General features: G+C 40.7%; 3 protein-coding genes across 4 annotated transcripts in view; all 3 read right to left on the bottom strand.

Annotated features, from left to right (window-relative positions):
* trappc8 (trafficking protein particle complex subunit 8) overlaps positions 1 to 1567 on the bottom strand; it is a 36297-nt gene extending 34730 nt beyond the window's left edge. For both annotated transcript variants that reach the window (XM_076079251.1, XM_076079252.1), the window contains exon 1: positions 1257 to 1567. In XM_076079251.1, the coding sequence (XP_075935366.1) occupies positions 1257 to 1413 (157 nt within the window). In that variant the 5' untranslated portion in view covers positions 1414 to 1567. The remainder of the gene's footprint in view (positions 1 to 1256) is intronic.
* Positions 1568 to 2607: 1040 nt separating this feature from the next.
* On the bottom strand, positions 2608 to 9529 carry commd2 (COMM domain containing 2). The gene is made up of 6 exons (XM_076079264.1): positions 9356 to 9529; positions 7599 to 7676; positions 5184 to 5266; positions 4293 to 4367; positions 4092 to 4190; positions 2608 to 3600 (listed from the first exon to the last, which is right to left on the bottom strand). Exons 1-6 carry the CDS (start codon positions 9420 to 9422, stop codon positions 3391 to 3393), a joined length of 612 nt encoding a protein of 203 aa, XP_075935379.1. The 5' UTR covers positions 9423 to 9529; the 3' UTR covers positions 2608 to 3390.
* A 6666-nt stretch (positions 9530 to 16195) lies between these two features.
* The window catches only part of lmnb2 (lamin B2), a 12054-nt gene continuing 11967 nt past the window's right edge, over positions 16196 to 16282 (bottom strand). The window contains exon 13 of the mRNA XM_076079255.1: positions 16196 to 16282. This exon is cut by the window's right edge and continues 1897 nt beyond it. The gene's annotated coding sequence lies outside the window, so the exon portion shown is untranslated.

Genomic DNA, 16282 nt, shown 5'->3' with positions numbered 1-16282 from the left:
TTAAAATAAAAACATGAATATATGAACCTGTGTATTATTTGAATAGCCTAGTATTGAATGCACAATAAAGAGGTATTCACGGTACTAGGCCCATTTAATATAAAACACTATTTTATACAATATATATATAGTCGGGGGTCCCTGCTTCATCTCTATCAGTTTGGGGGTCCTTGGCCTGAAAAACGTTGAAGACCCCTGCTCTAAAGTGATGATAACTGTGTGTCTTTATTAGTCATTAGTATTATTAGTTACTTTTATTAAGTACAGTGATCATATGAACAGACGAATTTCTCAAAAGTCTCTCCAGCTGTTAAAGCCAACTGACAGCTGATCCAGATGTGATCAGCTGATCCTCCATCATCAGAAAAGTCGTTTCAGGTGAAGATAGAATGGGTCTCTTTTCTCTTAAAACATATTTCCTCGTTTCCTCTCTCCTCGCATGGTTTCCTTGCATCCCTAGGGGGAGGGACTAAGACGCAAGGAAAAGACAAGTGAAGGAAACGGGGATGCAATTAAGAGACTTGGGATGTACCCAATGTGTGCGAAAGGCTCATCTCGAACGAGCCTATTATAACAATGATCATTTGGGTCGTATTGTATTCCTATAAACGGTGTCATTTTGATCGCAGGTCTGAAATGGTCTACAGAATATTTAACAAGCCGTTCTGCCAAACGGAACAAATGAATTAAACAAGTATTGTGAAGTGATTAGATTGGTCTGCCAACGTGTTATTACATCAGGATGCGAGTGTTTGGGACTACTTGACTGCAGTGGTCCGTCACTGCCCCTTGCTACCGTGGACTTCATCTCGAACCAGCGTGTTATGTTGACATTGTTTTGTGACACCAAAACGTGCATCTTGGTCTCACTTGGCTCTGTCGAGTTAACCTTGATGTGTGGACTGCAACTAGAGTCTAACAGCCTAATAACGCACTTAACTCCTTGAGTTATTTCTTGATGATCGAACAACAGAGCAACAGAACTGTTAGCTACCGGTCTTAAAGCTTCTCCTTCAGACCCGCTTTCAGTGGTCAGGTATCAGTCGGCCTCTCAGGTGTCAGTCTGGACTTTATCTCCCCTCCAGTCAACGCACACAGCTGCTTAGACACAATCCAGTCTGCTAGCCGTCGGTTAGCGCTGAGCTAATGCCAACTTCACAGGTTAAAGATGCTAGCTACACCACCGAAGCTCCGTATGTGAGAGCTGTGACACCGATAGTCCGGAGTCAAGGTGGCTCGTGAATAGTTGAGCTTACCTTCGGACGTTAGTCTGCAGAAAGGCCGCAGCAGCTCAGCGAAATTCAGGTTGTTCTTGCGAGTCACTCTCTCCGCTTCTTCACTGCATAAGACGGCCACCATCGGGACAAACGAGTCCTGGACGAACTCCTGCACGGACTGTACGCATTGGGCCATGTCGGACCGACGTCGACACCAGCTAACACACTGAACCGAGTCAACTGTCCTGTAGACGGAGAAAGCCGGACTATATCATTTCACTTCCTCTACTCCTTTTCTAATCGCAGACGGCGGCCATGTTGAATTCGCCAACCGACTTCCTGTGTAGTTCTTAGACGATCACGTGACGCCTGACACCTACTTCCTTTTCCTCTCCACGTGACCAGTGTGCGCTAATGTTTCACCTCTCGTAACTATTTCATATAGAATAACAACGATATTATACAGCAACACGAATCCATCTTCATGGAATATTGTTTTTACAATAATTGTGATCTTTACTGTGGAAGAGTTTCTGCCAGCCAGCATACAGGTTTATATCTGTAATCACTGAGGATTATGCTAAAGTCTTTGGTGCAATACCCTTTGGTGTCTGTATGCTGTTTCATTCTCAGCAGAAGGGTTGATGTCGAACAATTGCTCTCGATATCTCCAGCACACACTCCCTTAGGACTTTGTCCTCAATTATTTTGGTAATAACATAAAAAGAGCTCTGATCCAAAGAGTATTACTACATTACACATTCGCAGGAGGACCTCTGGCTGAAACTGAACCTCACCGATGATCTGTACAACTGCAGTATTAAACTCTTTGTAATCAAAGAAAGGAGGATGGACTTTGTCTTTAAGTGAACAGCAGCTTTGGTTAGTGAGCAGCTTTTGTGTTTTTACATCTGCAGTAGCGTTACTACTGTGTTCATTTGTCTATCGTGTCATTTTTATGATATGGTTAATATTGTTCCAATGTTCTTCAATACAGCATAATGTTCATTTAATAAATTATGGTCCATTAGACCATAAAGCAGGGTATGCTTTAGGGCGGGGCTACACAGTGATTGACAGGTTGCTACCGCTACCAGAGCCGTATATAGCGTCTCTAATTCACTCCTCTGCAGTCCAAACTGAGTCCACATACCAAAGGGTGACGTCATGTCCACCTCTTATATAAAGTCTGTGCTACCAACCCACAAACTATGAAATAAGTACCAAGACTGGGCTTTTTTTTAGAAGGGGGGCTTAAAGAGACTGGCGCTAAAACGGAGCGTTTCAGAGAGAGGATGACAATATGTTCAGATAGACAGTATGAGAAAAAGAAAGTGTGTTTCAACATTAAAGTATGTAAACATGTTGTAGGAGAAACCCAAAAGACAAGTTTGAACTTGAGCATATGTCCCCTTTAATTCTTCGTCAAATACATTCAAAGAGGTGCTTGAAAACATTCTTTTCTTCCATTAGAAGATGAGTGCACTGTGGGGATAAAGGGAGGGACATGGTCAGCAACAATACTCAGGAAGGCTGTGGCGTTTCAACTATGCTCAATTGGTACCAAGTGGCCAAAAGTGTGTTAAAAAGATGCACCATTACATTACACCACCATTACCATGCTATGCATGGAATCGTTAGTACAAACAGGACATGAGGCACATGCTTCCTACGTCAACTGTTTTACTGAGCTTGATTCAGATCAACCAAGACACGGAAGAAAGGGTTCAAAAGCATTGTTATGCAGCACACAAACATTGGATAAATTAATAACCAAAGGCTTTCACTGAAAACGTCAATGACTGTCCATCCTCTGCTGGGCTTAAACACTCATATTCTGTTCCAGTCAAATGATGACACAGTGTACTCCTTTAAAGTCGGGGCCTCTCTGCCTTAACAAGGATGGCTTAACAAACCACAAGAATGGAGATTCATGTCGTCTTACACTTTAATACAACATCAGTGGCACTGTAGAAACATTATATTCAATACAGTCAATACCATCTGCCAAGTATTATGACTCAGGGGTAATAAAGTGACGGCCATTTGCCAGTCAGATGGTTTTACCATCCAGGACCAGATCATCACAGACACTGCTTAATGCATCCAGGTATAAAGGCAACAGTGTGGTGTGCCACAGGAGAAACCGGTTACACAGAAAGGGCCCTGGGAGTCATTTGATGTTGCGGAATATGCGGCGAGCGTGATTGGTCTTTATGGCGGCCAGAGCTGCCTCCAGTGTGGTGATGAGGTGCAGGAGGGTGCTGGGGTCAGTCTGGAGAACCCTTCTGCTGAGGTCATCGCGGCCGTCACACCCTCCCGTCAGGAGCAGGCGCATCGTCAGCATGGGAATGACCTGCTGACGGATCGGACGACTCGCCAACTGGCAGGAAGACATATGGGAGAAGAGGTTCAAATCTGAACCAAAAACATGTTGGCATTGTACGTCCAAGCCAAAAATACGTTTCATATCAGCTTTGTATCATATGGTTAACGATGATTGGTTAAGTTTAGGCACAAAAATACTTGGTTAAGGTTAGAAAACGTATCAACGTAATGTAACAACACAACACAACATAATGGAACGACTGTAAATAATGAACTTTTTTATGTCACGTTTCGTAACGTTTTCGTACCCTGACTTCCTCCTTTTGTCATTTCATAAATGCAGACTCACAAGTCCTGCTGGTGGAAAGTTAGTCGGTAATCAAACACCAATTAATTAACACAATTACACACAAAAAGATTGCAAATAGCCGAATATAATAAGCAAACATAATCAAAAATGATCTACATGCTCTATTTGAATTCAAAGCAGATGATTCATAATTTCCTAATGATCTAGCATATACACAGAAATACACACACACACACCTGTACATCCAGTCTCCATTCCAGGTTGTGGTAGGCAGGCAGGTTGGAGGGCAGCTGACTCAGGATGCTACGAATCTGACTGTGGTGTTGCAGGTAGAGCTGCAACACAAACCCTCACACACTCAGCTGGAGAGCAGGGAACTGTCATACAAAGTGTGCACTGCAAATCATCTCAGATCAAAACAATGGAGTCAAAGTCACCTGTAAGAGGATCTGGTTAAGCTCTTCACCAAACCCCAAAACCAACACCGAGTCCAGGAAATCCACTTCAGAGATCTACACGCACGCGCGCACACACACACACACACACACACACACACACACACACACACACACACACACACACACACACACACACACACACACACACACACACACACACACACACACACACACACACACACACACACACACACACACACACAATTATATCTGGGGCTCTCCTGCCAAAAGTCTGAAGGAAACAAAGTATATTAAAGTAGCAACAGACAACTTTTCCCAAATTGCATTTAGTGGTATTGTTGGTGGCAATGCTGTAGCAAAGACAACTGGATCGAATATAACAGAATATAGCCTAGTAGGCTAAGTTTCACCATTACTCATTTTAGAAAGGACATCAGACACCAAGTGTGTGAGCGTTAGCTAGCGTTGTTTAGATCAGTGGTTCTCAACCTTTTCGAGTTGCGACAGTCATTTTCTTTTGTTTGACACAAAGCACTAGACATTACTGAATGCGCTCCAGATTCTCCCTGATCCGCCGGAAATCCCACATCACAAATTCCTGTTCAGGTACTCTGACTGTCACAAACACCCGGACGCAGATAGAAGTGCACAGTGAAAGCGAGGCTCATAGGGAACCAATCTAAACAGCAATGGTGTCATTGTTCTGTAGCAATTACATTCTTCCATCAACATTCACTACATAATGATAAGTTAAAGAAAAAAACACATTTCAACCATAACCCGAACACACTGCTGTACACCTGGTCTCGATTAAAGGTTGTGGTCATTCCTCTTTAAGTCAATGTCAAACAGTCTTTCTGAACCTCTGCCATGTCAAACACAGAGTGTCAGAGGGTGTGTGTGAGTCACCATGTGTTTGGAGCTCTCGGTCATCAGATACATTAGGCCTTCCACTCCATGCTGCACCATTTCCACCGGAACACACAGCTTTCCTGCAAGCAGTGGGTCATTATACACTCTAAAGTCTGTTAATCACGAACAACAATGAACATAAGCCACACAAATAATCATGGGATGGGTTGGTTAGTGACCACAGAAATGAAACCAGGCTTTTCAAACATGCACTGTCTCTTTAAACTATTAATGATGAATCAAACTGTACTAAATGATTTCATTGATCATCATTAACTGCAGACCGGACACTGTGTGAGCTGTAAAGTGATCACTGTTACTTCTCCTTCATGAAGTTCAGACTGTTTGTGTGTTGATTCCACTGTGAAGTCATTCTGGAAGGTGTAGTATGTGGTGCTGTAGAATAGTGTTAATAACAGCTTCTTTCCATTGGCCGTCAATCTGATGAACAATTAACAATTAATCAGACATATTACATCTTCATTTGCACTATTATCACCTTTCTGCACTCATATCCCGAATCCATTGTCCATTGCTGTTGTTCTTTATGCTCATATATATTCTTCGATATATATTTATATTGTACATAGTACTTAAATGTTAATGCTTAGTTTCTCTGTTCTACTTTGTTGTCTTTAATGTCCTTGTTTTTATATTTCTCTTGTTTATTGTATATTCTATGTATGTATGTACGATGAGAGCAACGTGTAACCGGAGTCAAATTCCATGTATGCACACACATACATGGCCAATAAAGCGGATTCTGGTAAAGATACAGTATTTATGTGTATGTGTATATATATAAATAAATAAGAGCTGGGCAAGTTAACACGTTATTATCGCGTTAACGCATTAATTAATTAACGCCGACAATTATTTTATTGCGTGTTAACGCATTTTTTATTTTGAAAATCCGTTGCTCACTGGCAGCGGTGGAGGAATGGAGACTACTGGACATCGCTGCGGTAAAGTCAGCAGACACTCAGATCTCCGTGGTCAACTCAGCAGACACTTACATGTTAGTGCACCTATATGCTGACATTCACGGTAAACGCATTCAAACGGCACAGATCGGAAGCGAGCGAAGGACTTTGTTAGCAGAAAGATTAACGTGAGACAACATCCGGTTTCTTCAGACGAACATCCGGTTTTCAGAATAAGATGCCAACAAAGTATGAATTATATTCACATTAAGTATAAAACATGCTGCATCTCGTGAGTTAAAGGGAAAATACACCTAAATTGTGGGTAAAGTGTCTTTATTCTTTGATCGCTGGGTCACCATCATCACCTCGGAGTTACAGCATTATATTGATGAACAGTAGAGCTGCATTCACATGCTCTGACTGTCATGAAGACACAACACACACATTTAGATGAAACGTGCTGAAACATGTTATTCCTGTTGCACAGCAGTGGAACGTTTCACATACAGTCACACACTGAGCACAGATAGTGAAGAGATATGATCTCTACTGTGTAAAGGGAATACTGCTGTTAAAAAGAACCTGATGTGTTTAAAGTGTTTACAAACCAAATGTTATTGCACTTTTGTTCATATAGCAGTACTTTTAAAATAAAAGTGCGCAATACACTACTTTTGAATTCATTATTGAACAATGCGATTAATCACAAAAAATCCATGCGATTAATCGCGATTAAAAATTTGAATCGTTGCCCAGCACTAATATACACTAGGGGTGGGGGAAAACATCGATACAGCATAGTATCGCGATATTTTGCGTGGCAATATTGTATCGATACACGGACGCCAAGTATCGATCTTTTATTATATAAACTATTAAAAAAAAATAATAATTTAAAAAGATTTACTAGAAAAATCAAATCAATTGCTACTTCAGTCCACTAGATGGTGCTGAGTTATTTTCTGGTGAGGTCAGCAAAGGTCCCGGGTCAGTGTGATTGGTAGGAAGTTGGTCAAAACAAAGATAGAGACATCTGGCCTCACAACGGGGTTAAATCTGCCAACAGCAGCCAGGCTCATGGGGAGAGTGCAGAGCATAACTGTCTCTCTGCCCTCGACGTCCACGCATCACAAGTTATACCGAGTTATATAACTCTAATATCCTACTTATATAAGTTATAGTTCATATACTGAGTCCACACGTTTGCATTTAGTTAAGTTGGACTATGTAGTAATACAAACAGTTCAGTTTGTCAGGTTCATGCAACATTTATGACATTGTTGGTCAGTCTGTCTGCTTGACAATCCTATTTTACTGCAATAAAAATGATTGAAGTGAGATGAACAGACTGAAAACTTTATCTTATTAGATAAAACATGTTGACACAGTTTTCCTTTGGGGAGCGTTGAGTAAAGTTTTTAACAGCAGTCGGAGTGGACCGATCAGCTGCCTGGTAAGGAGGATGTGATGAAAGCTGTGCTCTTACTGGCTGCTCCCTCGTAGATCTTGGGACTGCTTCCTCTCCTTAAGAACTCCAGCGCTATGCGACCGAACTCTCCAACCACTGAGGACAAAAACACACGGACACATAGACTCAATTTACCAAATCAATGTGTTTCAATTCATATTCAGGGTTATATAGATAGAAGTGATGCACCCGTTCTCCAGAGGTGCTATTCGGATACAATCCAACAATCCATTTGATAGATACAGAAACAGCACCTGACTAACTGAGAACCACACGGAGCTTTATCAAGACATCTTCCACATGCAGAGGGCTGCTGTGTTATTACAGATGATTTGATTGCTACATCGTATCCAAAGACTGTATGAAAGATACATAAGAAGTGGATGTAGTCACCCTGATGTCACCTATTGGTTTATGGACTACGGCTCTCGAAGTCGGCACTTTGGCTGTCACCATCTTGTTTTTGTGCAACCAGGTGTGACAGAAGAGGGTGGAGCTAAGTACAACCAAACGATGAGCAAGATGTTTTTAGGCAACCAAAATGTTATAATTAACTGTCATGAAGTGGAAACACAGTGTGAAAGGGTTAAAGTTGTAAGACGAGAACACGGACAGCTTCCAGACCGCGTAGCGACCTGTCGATCACAACGTCCACCTCTTATAGTCTCTGGTTTGGATCCCCTCAGCTCTTCTAATAATAAAGGATTATTGATAAGTGATGGAGAAGAGGCCGACACCAGGATTGTGCTACATGCCGTCCTCCTCGCAAAGACGTACACAAGAGTCACCGTCAAGTGTGACGACACTGACATCCTTGTGTTGCTCTTCTATAATGGAAGTTGCAGCACGTCTGGCTCAGCGTTGGTCCTCGTGCACAAAGGCCAGACAGACAAAGAGAGGTTTGTGCCAATCAATACAATCAATACAATCTAAAAAAGACACCTTGGGCCTTCCAGCTAGCCATGCACTGTCGAGCTATGGTACGGTGAGCTTCAGAAGCACTTGGAGGAGCTGAAAGGTCTTAGTCATCTTAGATTATTAATTATGGGTCGAATTTATGATTCTTCTTAGATTTGTTCAATGGCTTGGAAAATGTGTCGTTGACAGTGGATGCACTGATCTAGGATCATGGTAAATGGACCCCCGACCACCCAAGCTACATGTCATTGACCCAGTCACACACTAATGGCAGGGGCTATTTGGGGCTATTTAAGGGTTCAGTGTCTTGCTCAAGGACACATCGACATAGACTGGCCGGGGATCGAACTACCGCTTTGTGTTTGAAGGACGACCCGCTCTCTGAGCCACAGAGACAAATATCCTACTTTTACAACAGTCTTCATTGCATAAAAATAATATTTGGGGGGATTTGTCGCCTTACATTAATATTGACAGACACACCCACATACTGTACAAATGTAAAATGTAGGGGCATACACTAAATCTTATCACATTAAACGTGTTGTAGTGTTACATCATATAATCTGCATTACTTTGTTGTTTGAGCTTCTGCACCCTTACAGGAGGCTGAGTATTTGCAGTAAGCACGTCTCGTACAAACTAATTCTTGCTCCGAGGATTCATCCGGGCATTTCCCCTGTTCACACAGTGCACCCAGAATGCACCTGGCATACTCCACTGACCATCACACAGAGCGAGCAGCTTTCAGGATGTGATTATCGTTATTGCATCATTGCTGTCAGCTGACAATCACACCTCAGTTGTTACAGCAGCCAGCGTGTTGTCGTGGTACTGATCCAAGACCAGTTACTGACCTGCGGCATCAACTTTCGGCAGGAAGGAGAGGTGTTCTTTATGGTCTTCAGACAAAACCAGCAGCATCCTGAACAACCGTTAGACTCCTGAACAACCGGTGGAGTCCTGCACAGCAACGGTTTAACAGTCGGGCACCAAGCAAATCTATCTACCCGGAAAACCACTTGTACGGATTTCCCACAACCCGCCCTACTCTGCCTCCTATTGGCTTACCCTGATGTTCCTACTCTAGGCCTAACCAATCGCACAACTCATGTCTAAATCTAACCAATCCAGCCAACGAAGGGAACGAGTACTAGCCAATCACAGGCAGAGTAGGGCGGGTCCGTATCTCTCCTTCTTCGTTGGTGTTTTATTGCAGCATAACATTTCTCCCTCCTCTCCTCCTCAATCCTTTCCTTCATGTTTCTGCCGAGTCTGTGTTTTTGAGGCTGTGATGAGGGTTTAGTAGGACGAGTTACCCAAAGTATTCAGTGTTCATATAAATGAGACATTACATAATGACAATGACATGTCATTAAGAAACAACCAAATACGTTTTTTACGAAACGTTATCATATTCATGCTTCTTTATTTTAGCTCATTAATATGGAAGCCTATTTACGCGTGCAGAAAAAACAAAACAAGGATTCAAAGTTGTTTTTTGGTGGCTGAAAAAAAGAAAGAAACGGTTTTTAATTTATTAACTTTTTTTCAGCCACCAAAAAAAAAAAAAAAATGCACCAACACTTTTGGTGCATCCATCTGTAACCATAACACTGACCAGATGTTTCCAGTTGCTGTTTATTGAAGGTCGCCACCTCGATTTTATTCTTTATACTCCAGAGCCACTTCTTGCTTAAAATTCTATTCAAGGGTGCGTTTGCTGAATACAATCGATGTGAAACATCAAGCAATTGAAATATTTCATCTGTTAAGCCACACAGTCTTCAGTGTACTCACAATCCATTTATATGTCAAATGTAGGGTAACTTGGCAAAGAGCTGTTTCTACGACTGTTGTGTTAAAGTATCTCATAATTTCGACTTTCTATAGCAGCTGGAAACATCTGGTCAGTGTTACAGGTGGATGCACCAAAAGTGTTGGTGCATTTCTTTTTGTTTTGCTGCAGAAATGGGCTTCCATGCATCTCTATTTCCTTCTGGCGCATTTTTTTTCAAGATGTCCTTTTTATTTCATAATTACAAACAATGAGCAGACAGCCAATCAGACCACTTCATATTTCCACAGCCCTTCACCCACCTGTGAGGTTGTGTGAGGTCTGTAGGACGCATCAGGACGGAGACGGACTCCAGTAGCTGGTTGAGTGTCGGTTGAAAATGTTGCTGAACTACAAATGAATGATAATTTTAAATCAAAATGTATAAAGATATAAACTATATATATATATATATATTCACAGAGGAAAACAGTCTTGTCTAGGAGTGGGATGGATAAAAGTAGAGGTGGGTCTGCTGATGATTTGGATAGCTTGTCTTCTTTCTTCAACAACTAAATGGAAACTATGAGACAGCAGGTCTCATGTCCGTACACAGGACAGCGATGTCTTATTTCCAATCTACTCTTCTTCAGTAAATTCAAGGAGAAGTGCAGCCTTACAGATTTTTGATAACAGTGGGTTTAGACCTCACCATGTCAATGAACTCTGCATCAAACAAGGTCTTTTAGAGGTGTATTCCACACTTTAGATATCACAATCTTCGTAATATTATCAGAAAAAGTCAAATCTAAATAGTTTTCTCTCGTGTGTTTGACCTACGAACAGCAGAAAATAAAGTTATGTTTTGTTGTTTCTGTGAAAGCTTGGAAAAAGTTTCAGTAAAACTAAGTGACATGTAAGAAAACACGAGTGCTTTTAGTCCCGTTTAGAACACGAGGGAATGATTATTACAACAAAATCACTTTCTCCCCAAAAAAGAAAAGGAAAAAAAAAAAATCCACATTTCACAGATGAGAAACATTTCAGGTAAATTATAAAGATTATTCTGGCAAAAGCTTTTTGCTTCATAAAATGTCTTCTTTCAGGTGGAGTGGAAAGAAAACATGAAAATAGACATTTTGCATCTGTAGATTTGACCTAAATTCACCTAAAGTTTGCATTACATAATGCCTCATTTACATATTCAATCATCACATGTCAGAAAACAAGATGGCGGTGTAATAGGCGTTAACATCCTAACGGGTAATCCACTGGTTTGGTGTCCCTCAAACTCTGAGAATTTTATTTTAAATATGAGGTTTAAAATGTAGCATTCTGGTGTACTCTGAAGCAAAAAACAAATTTATTATTCAGTTATTAATCACTATTTCAGCTCTATTATTATTATTATTAACCTTTATTTAGACAAAATCAATAGAGACCGAGGTCTCATTTTCAAAAGTTTTGGTCAAATAAAAACAAAGATAGCAAGAGTAGTGAGAACCATCACCTGTACAAAGAAAGTGATTAGTTTCCATTGAACACTGTTACTGTATGTCTTCATATTAACTTCCACTATTACTGTACAGCTGTTGGAATTGTGGCCTACCTTCTATTTGCAATTAATATGCATTCAATCCAGTTACATTATTTAAATGAAAATGATAATCTACTCTGGCTAAGGTAACTTATCAAGAGTAAAATAATAGCTGTGATCTATACACACCTCTGCATTACAACCTGCTGAAATGAAGGTACAGGCACCTTAACCCTCTCATTACTTCAGGGTTCTTGAGAGCAACGTGGGACTGTTGGGACTGTTGGTACACTGGCTGTGGTCATCACAGTGAACAGTGTGTACAGTGTGATGAGAGGACATGTGAGCCCTTGTTGCTGTAGTTCATCTCATTGGAGCAGAGGCTGCATGTAGCATACCCTGCCTTATCAATGTATTTAAAACACTGTCTTAAATCACGTCTGTTTAGACCTCCACCTTTATCCAGGCCCAGCTCCACCTTTATCCAGGCCCAGCTCCTTCACATCTCAGCCCTGCATCAAGCTGCGCTACAGACAGCCTCCTCTCCCTGAAGCTCTCTGACCTCATCATCTCATCAGTATCTAGGCCTCATGTTTCGTGGTCATGAAAGTTATTTTGACCATGAAATCATCTCATTCTACTTTGAGTTAAAACAAACAACCTGCAACCAGTATGCGACTGCGGTCAAGTCAGCAGACACTCAGATCTCCATGGTCAACTCAGCAGACACTTAAATTGTAGTGCACCTATACGCTGAAACTTACGGTAAACGCAACCAAACGGCACAGGACGGGAGCGAGCGAAAGATTTTGCAAAGTTAGCGGAAAGATTAACGTGAAAACTTCCGGTTTTCTACAGACGAACATCCGGTTTTCAAAATAAGATGCCAACAAAGTATACATATTGCATAATGAAATTAGATTAAATGAATTATATTCACATTAAGTATAAAACATGCTACCTGCATCTCCTGAGTTAAAGGGAAAATACACCTAAATTGTGCGTAAAGTGTCTATTCTTTGATTTGAGGGTTGCTGGAAGTTAATAATACCTGACTGACGGTCAATTAAGACATTTTGCTACAAAAATATTTTTCTCAATAAGTCCAGACAATGACTGATATACATGTGTTGAGGACGTCGTTGACTCCACCCATACTGAATATTAGACATTTTTACTGTCCCAATTAAGAGATATTTCAAATTAAAACTCATACATTTGAACCGAGAAAAAGTATAATAAATGGATATTTGAAGTGTAATAAAAAGTTTTTTCTCAATAAGTCCAGACAATGACTGATATACATGTGTTGAGGACGTCGTTGACTCCACCCACACTGAAAATTAGACATTTTTACTGTCCCAATTAGGAAATATTTCAAATTAAAACTCATACATTTGAACCGAGAAAACGTATAATAACTGAATATTTGAGGTGCTATAAAAACTATTTTCTCAATAAGTCCAGACAATGACTGATATGTATGTGTTGAGGACATCGTTGACTCCACCCAAACTGAATATTAGACATTTTTACTGTCCCAATTAAGAGATATTTCAAATTAAAACTCATACATTTGTACCAAGAAACGGGTACATTTCTGAATATTTGAGGTGCTATAAAAAGGGTTTTCTTTATAATTCCAGATAATGACTGATGCATATCTGTTCAAGACATCTTTGACTCCACCCATACTGAAAATTAAACAATTTTACTGTACCAATTAAGAGATATTTAAAAGTAAATGTCATACATTTGTACCGAGGAACAGGTAATTTCTGAATATTTGAAGTGTTATAAAAAGTATTCCCTCAACAATTCCAAACAATGATTGATGTATACAGGTGCATCTCAATGAATTAGAATATCATCGAAAGTGTGATATATTTCGAGTGTTTAGGCTATGGCTTACAGCTAATAAAAACCCCAAATTCTGTATCTCAGAAAATTAGATATTACATAAGACCGATTAAAAAAAGGATTTTTAATACAGAAATGTTGGCCTACTGAAAAGTATGTCCATGTACAGTATACAGTATGCACTCAATACTTGGTCGAGGCTCCTTTTGCATGAATTACTGCATCAATGCGGCGTAGCACGGAGGCGATGAGACTGGCACTGCTGAGGTGTTATGGAAGCCCAGGTTGCTTTGATAGCGGCCTTCAGCTCGTCTGCATTGTTGGGTCTGATGTCTCTCATCTTCCTCTTGACAATACCCCATAGATTCTCTCTGGGGTTTAGGTCAGGCGAGTTTGCTGGCCAATCAAGCACAGTGATACCGTGGTCATTAAACCATGTATTGGTGCTTTTGGCAGTGTGGGCAGGTGCCAAGTCCTGCTGGAAAATGAAATCAGCATCTCCATAAAGCTTGTCAGCAGAGGGAAGCATGAAGTGCTCTAAAAGTTCCTGGTAGAAAGCTGCACTGACTTTGGACTTGATAAAACACAGTGGACCAACACCAGCAGATGACATGGCTCCCCAAACCATCACTGACTGTGGAAACTTCACACTGGACCTCAAGCAACGTGGATTGTGTGCCTCTCCACTCTGCCTCCAGACTCTGGACCTTGATTTCCAAATTAAATGCAAAATTGACTTTCATCTGAAAAGAGGACTTTGGACCACTGAGCAACAGTCCAGTCCTTTTTCTCCTTAGTCCAGGTAACTTAGCTCAGGCAACTTAGCCCAGGTAAGACACTTCTTACGTCTCTGGTTCAGGAGTAGCTTGACACAAGGAATGCGACAGTTGTAGCCCATGTCCTGGATACGTCTGTGTGTGGTGGCTCTTGAAGCACTGACTCCAGCCGCAGTTCACTCCTTGTGATTCTCAACCAAATTCTTGAATGACCTAAACCTCAGAGAGAATCTATGGGGTATTGTCAAGAGGAAGATGAGAGACATCAGACCCAACAATGCAGATGAGCTGAAGGCCCCTATCAAAGCAACCTGGGCTTCCATAACACCTCAGCAGTGCCAGTCTCATCGCCTCCGTGCTACGCCGCATTGATGCAGTAATTCATGCAAAAGGTGCCCCGACCAAGTATTGAGTGCATACTTTATACTGTACATAGACATACTTATCAGTAGGCCAACATTTCTGTATTAAAAAACCTTTTTTAAATTGGTCTTATGTAATATTCTAATTTTCTGAGATACAGAATTTGGGGTTTTTATTAGCTGTAAGCCATAATCATCAACATTAAAAGAAATAAACACTCGAAATATATCACCTTGTGTGTATATTTTCTCAATTCAAATGTATGAGTTTTAATTTGAAATATCTCTTAATTGGGACAGTAAAAATGTCTAATATTCAGTATGGGTGGAGTCAACGACGTCCTCAACACATGTATATCAGTCATTGTCTGGACTTATTGAGAAAAAACTTTTTATTACACTTCAAATATCCATTTATTAGATATTTTCTCGATTCAAATGTATGAGTTTTAATTTGAAATATTTCCTAATTGGTACAGTAAAAATGTCTAATATTCAGTATGGGTGGAGTCAACGATGTCCTCAACACATACATGTCAGTCATTGTCTGGACTTATTGAGAAAAATATTTTTGTAGCAAAATGTCTTAATTGACCATCAGTCAGGTATTATTAACTTCCAGCAACCCTCAAATCAAAGACTTTACGCACAATTTAGGTGTATTTTCCCTTTAACTCAGGAGATGCAGGTAGCATGTTTTATACTTAATGTGAATATAATTCATTTAATCTAATTTCATTATGCAATATGTATACTTTGTTGGCATCTTATTTTGAAAACCGGATGTTCGTCTGTAGAAAACCGGAAGTTTTTACGTTAATCTTTCCGCTAACTTTGCAAAATCTTTCGCTCGCTCCCGTCCTGTGCCGTTTGGTTGCGTTTACCGTAAGTTTCAGCGTATAGGTGCACTACAATTTAAGTGTCAGATCTCCGTGGTCAACTCAGCAGAGTGTCTGCTGACTTGACCGCAGTCAGATGCGCCGGTGTTCGGGTTTAACGTTAATGAGTGACCGCGTGAACTGAACCGGAACACGGGAGGGCTGCATGTTTCATCACGTTACGTTTTTTCCTTCTAAATCGCGATAATGACGAACGTTAACAGTCGACAAAGTTCCGCATGCAGTGGACGTTAACTTAACCCAGCAAGTCTGATCTGTAACGGAACATAACGTAACTTAAACGTTAACGGAGGGAAAGACGGTGTAGACAGCTTGACGCTGATTGGCCAAGACTCGATACGTCAAAGATGTTTTATTGTGAAGATCAAGACATCACCTTTTCTCCTCGTCTCACTCCAATCTGAGAAACGCTGGCTGGCTGGCCAGTTGACCCCCCCCCCCCGAAAACGGTGAATTTCACCAAAAAGTGACAAGTTTGCAGGTATGTGTATATGTAAAACATTAATTTTATTGTGTGTACAAAAAGTAGTTCAACAGTTAATCATGAATGAAAACTCACAGTTGGCATGCTGC

Source organism: Anarhichas minor, unplaced genomic scaffold (assembly GCF_050575085.1).
Source record: "Anarhichas minor isolate MPS153535 unplaced genomic scaffold, ASM5057508v1 ptg000071l, whole genome shotgun sequence".
Taxonomy (NCBI): Eukaryota; Metazoa; Chordata; class Actinopteri; order Perciformes; family Anarhichadidae; genus Anarhichas; species Anarhichas minor.
This window is presented reverse-complemented; position numbering and strand designations above follow the sequence as displayed.

Excerpts from the sequence above, each read along its gene's own strand:
- commd2 (XM_076079264.1), bottom strand. The coding sequence starts at position 9,422 with ATGCTGCTGGTTTTGTCTGAAGACCATAAAGAACACCTCTCCTTCCTG. Across the intron at positions 4,191-4,292 it reads TTAACCAGATCCTCTTACAG|CTCTACCTGCAACACCACAG; the intron begins GTGACTTTGACT and ends TTTGTGTTGCAG. Across the intron at positions 3,601-4,091 it reads AATGGAGACTGGATGTACAG|TTGGCGAGTCGTCCGATCCG; the intron begins GTGTGTGTGTGT and ends TCTTCCTGCCAG.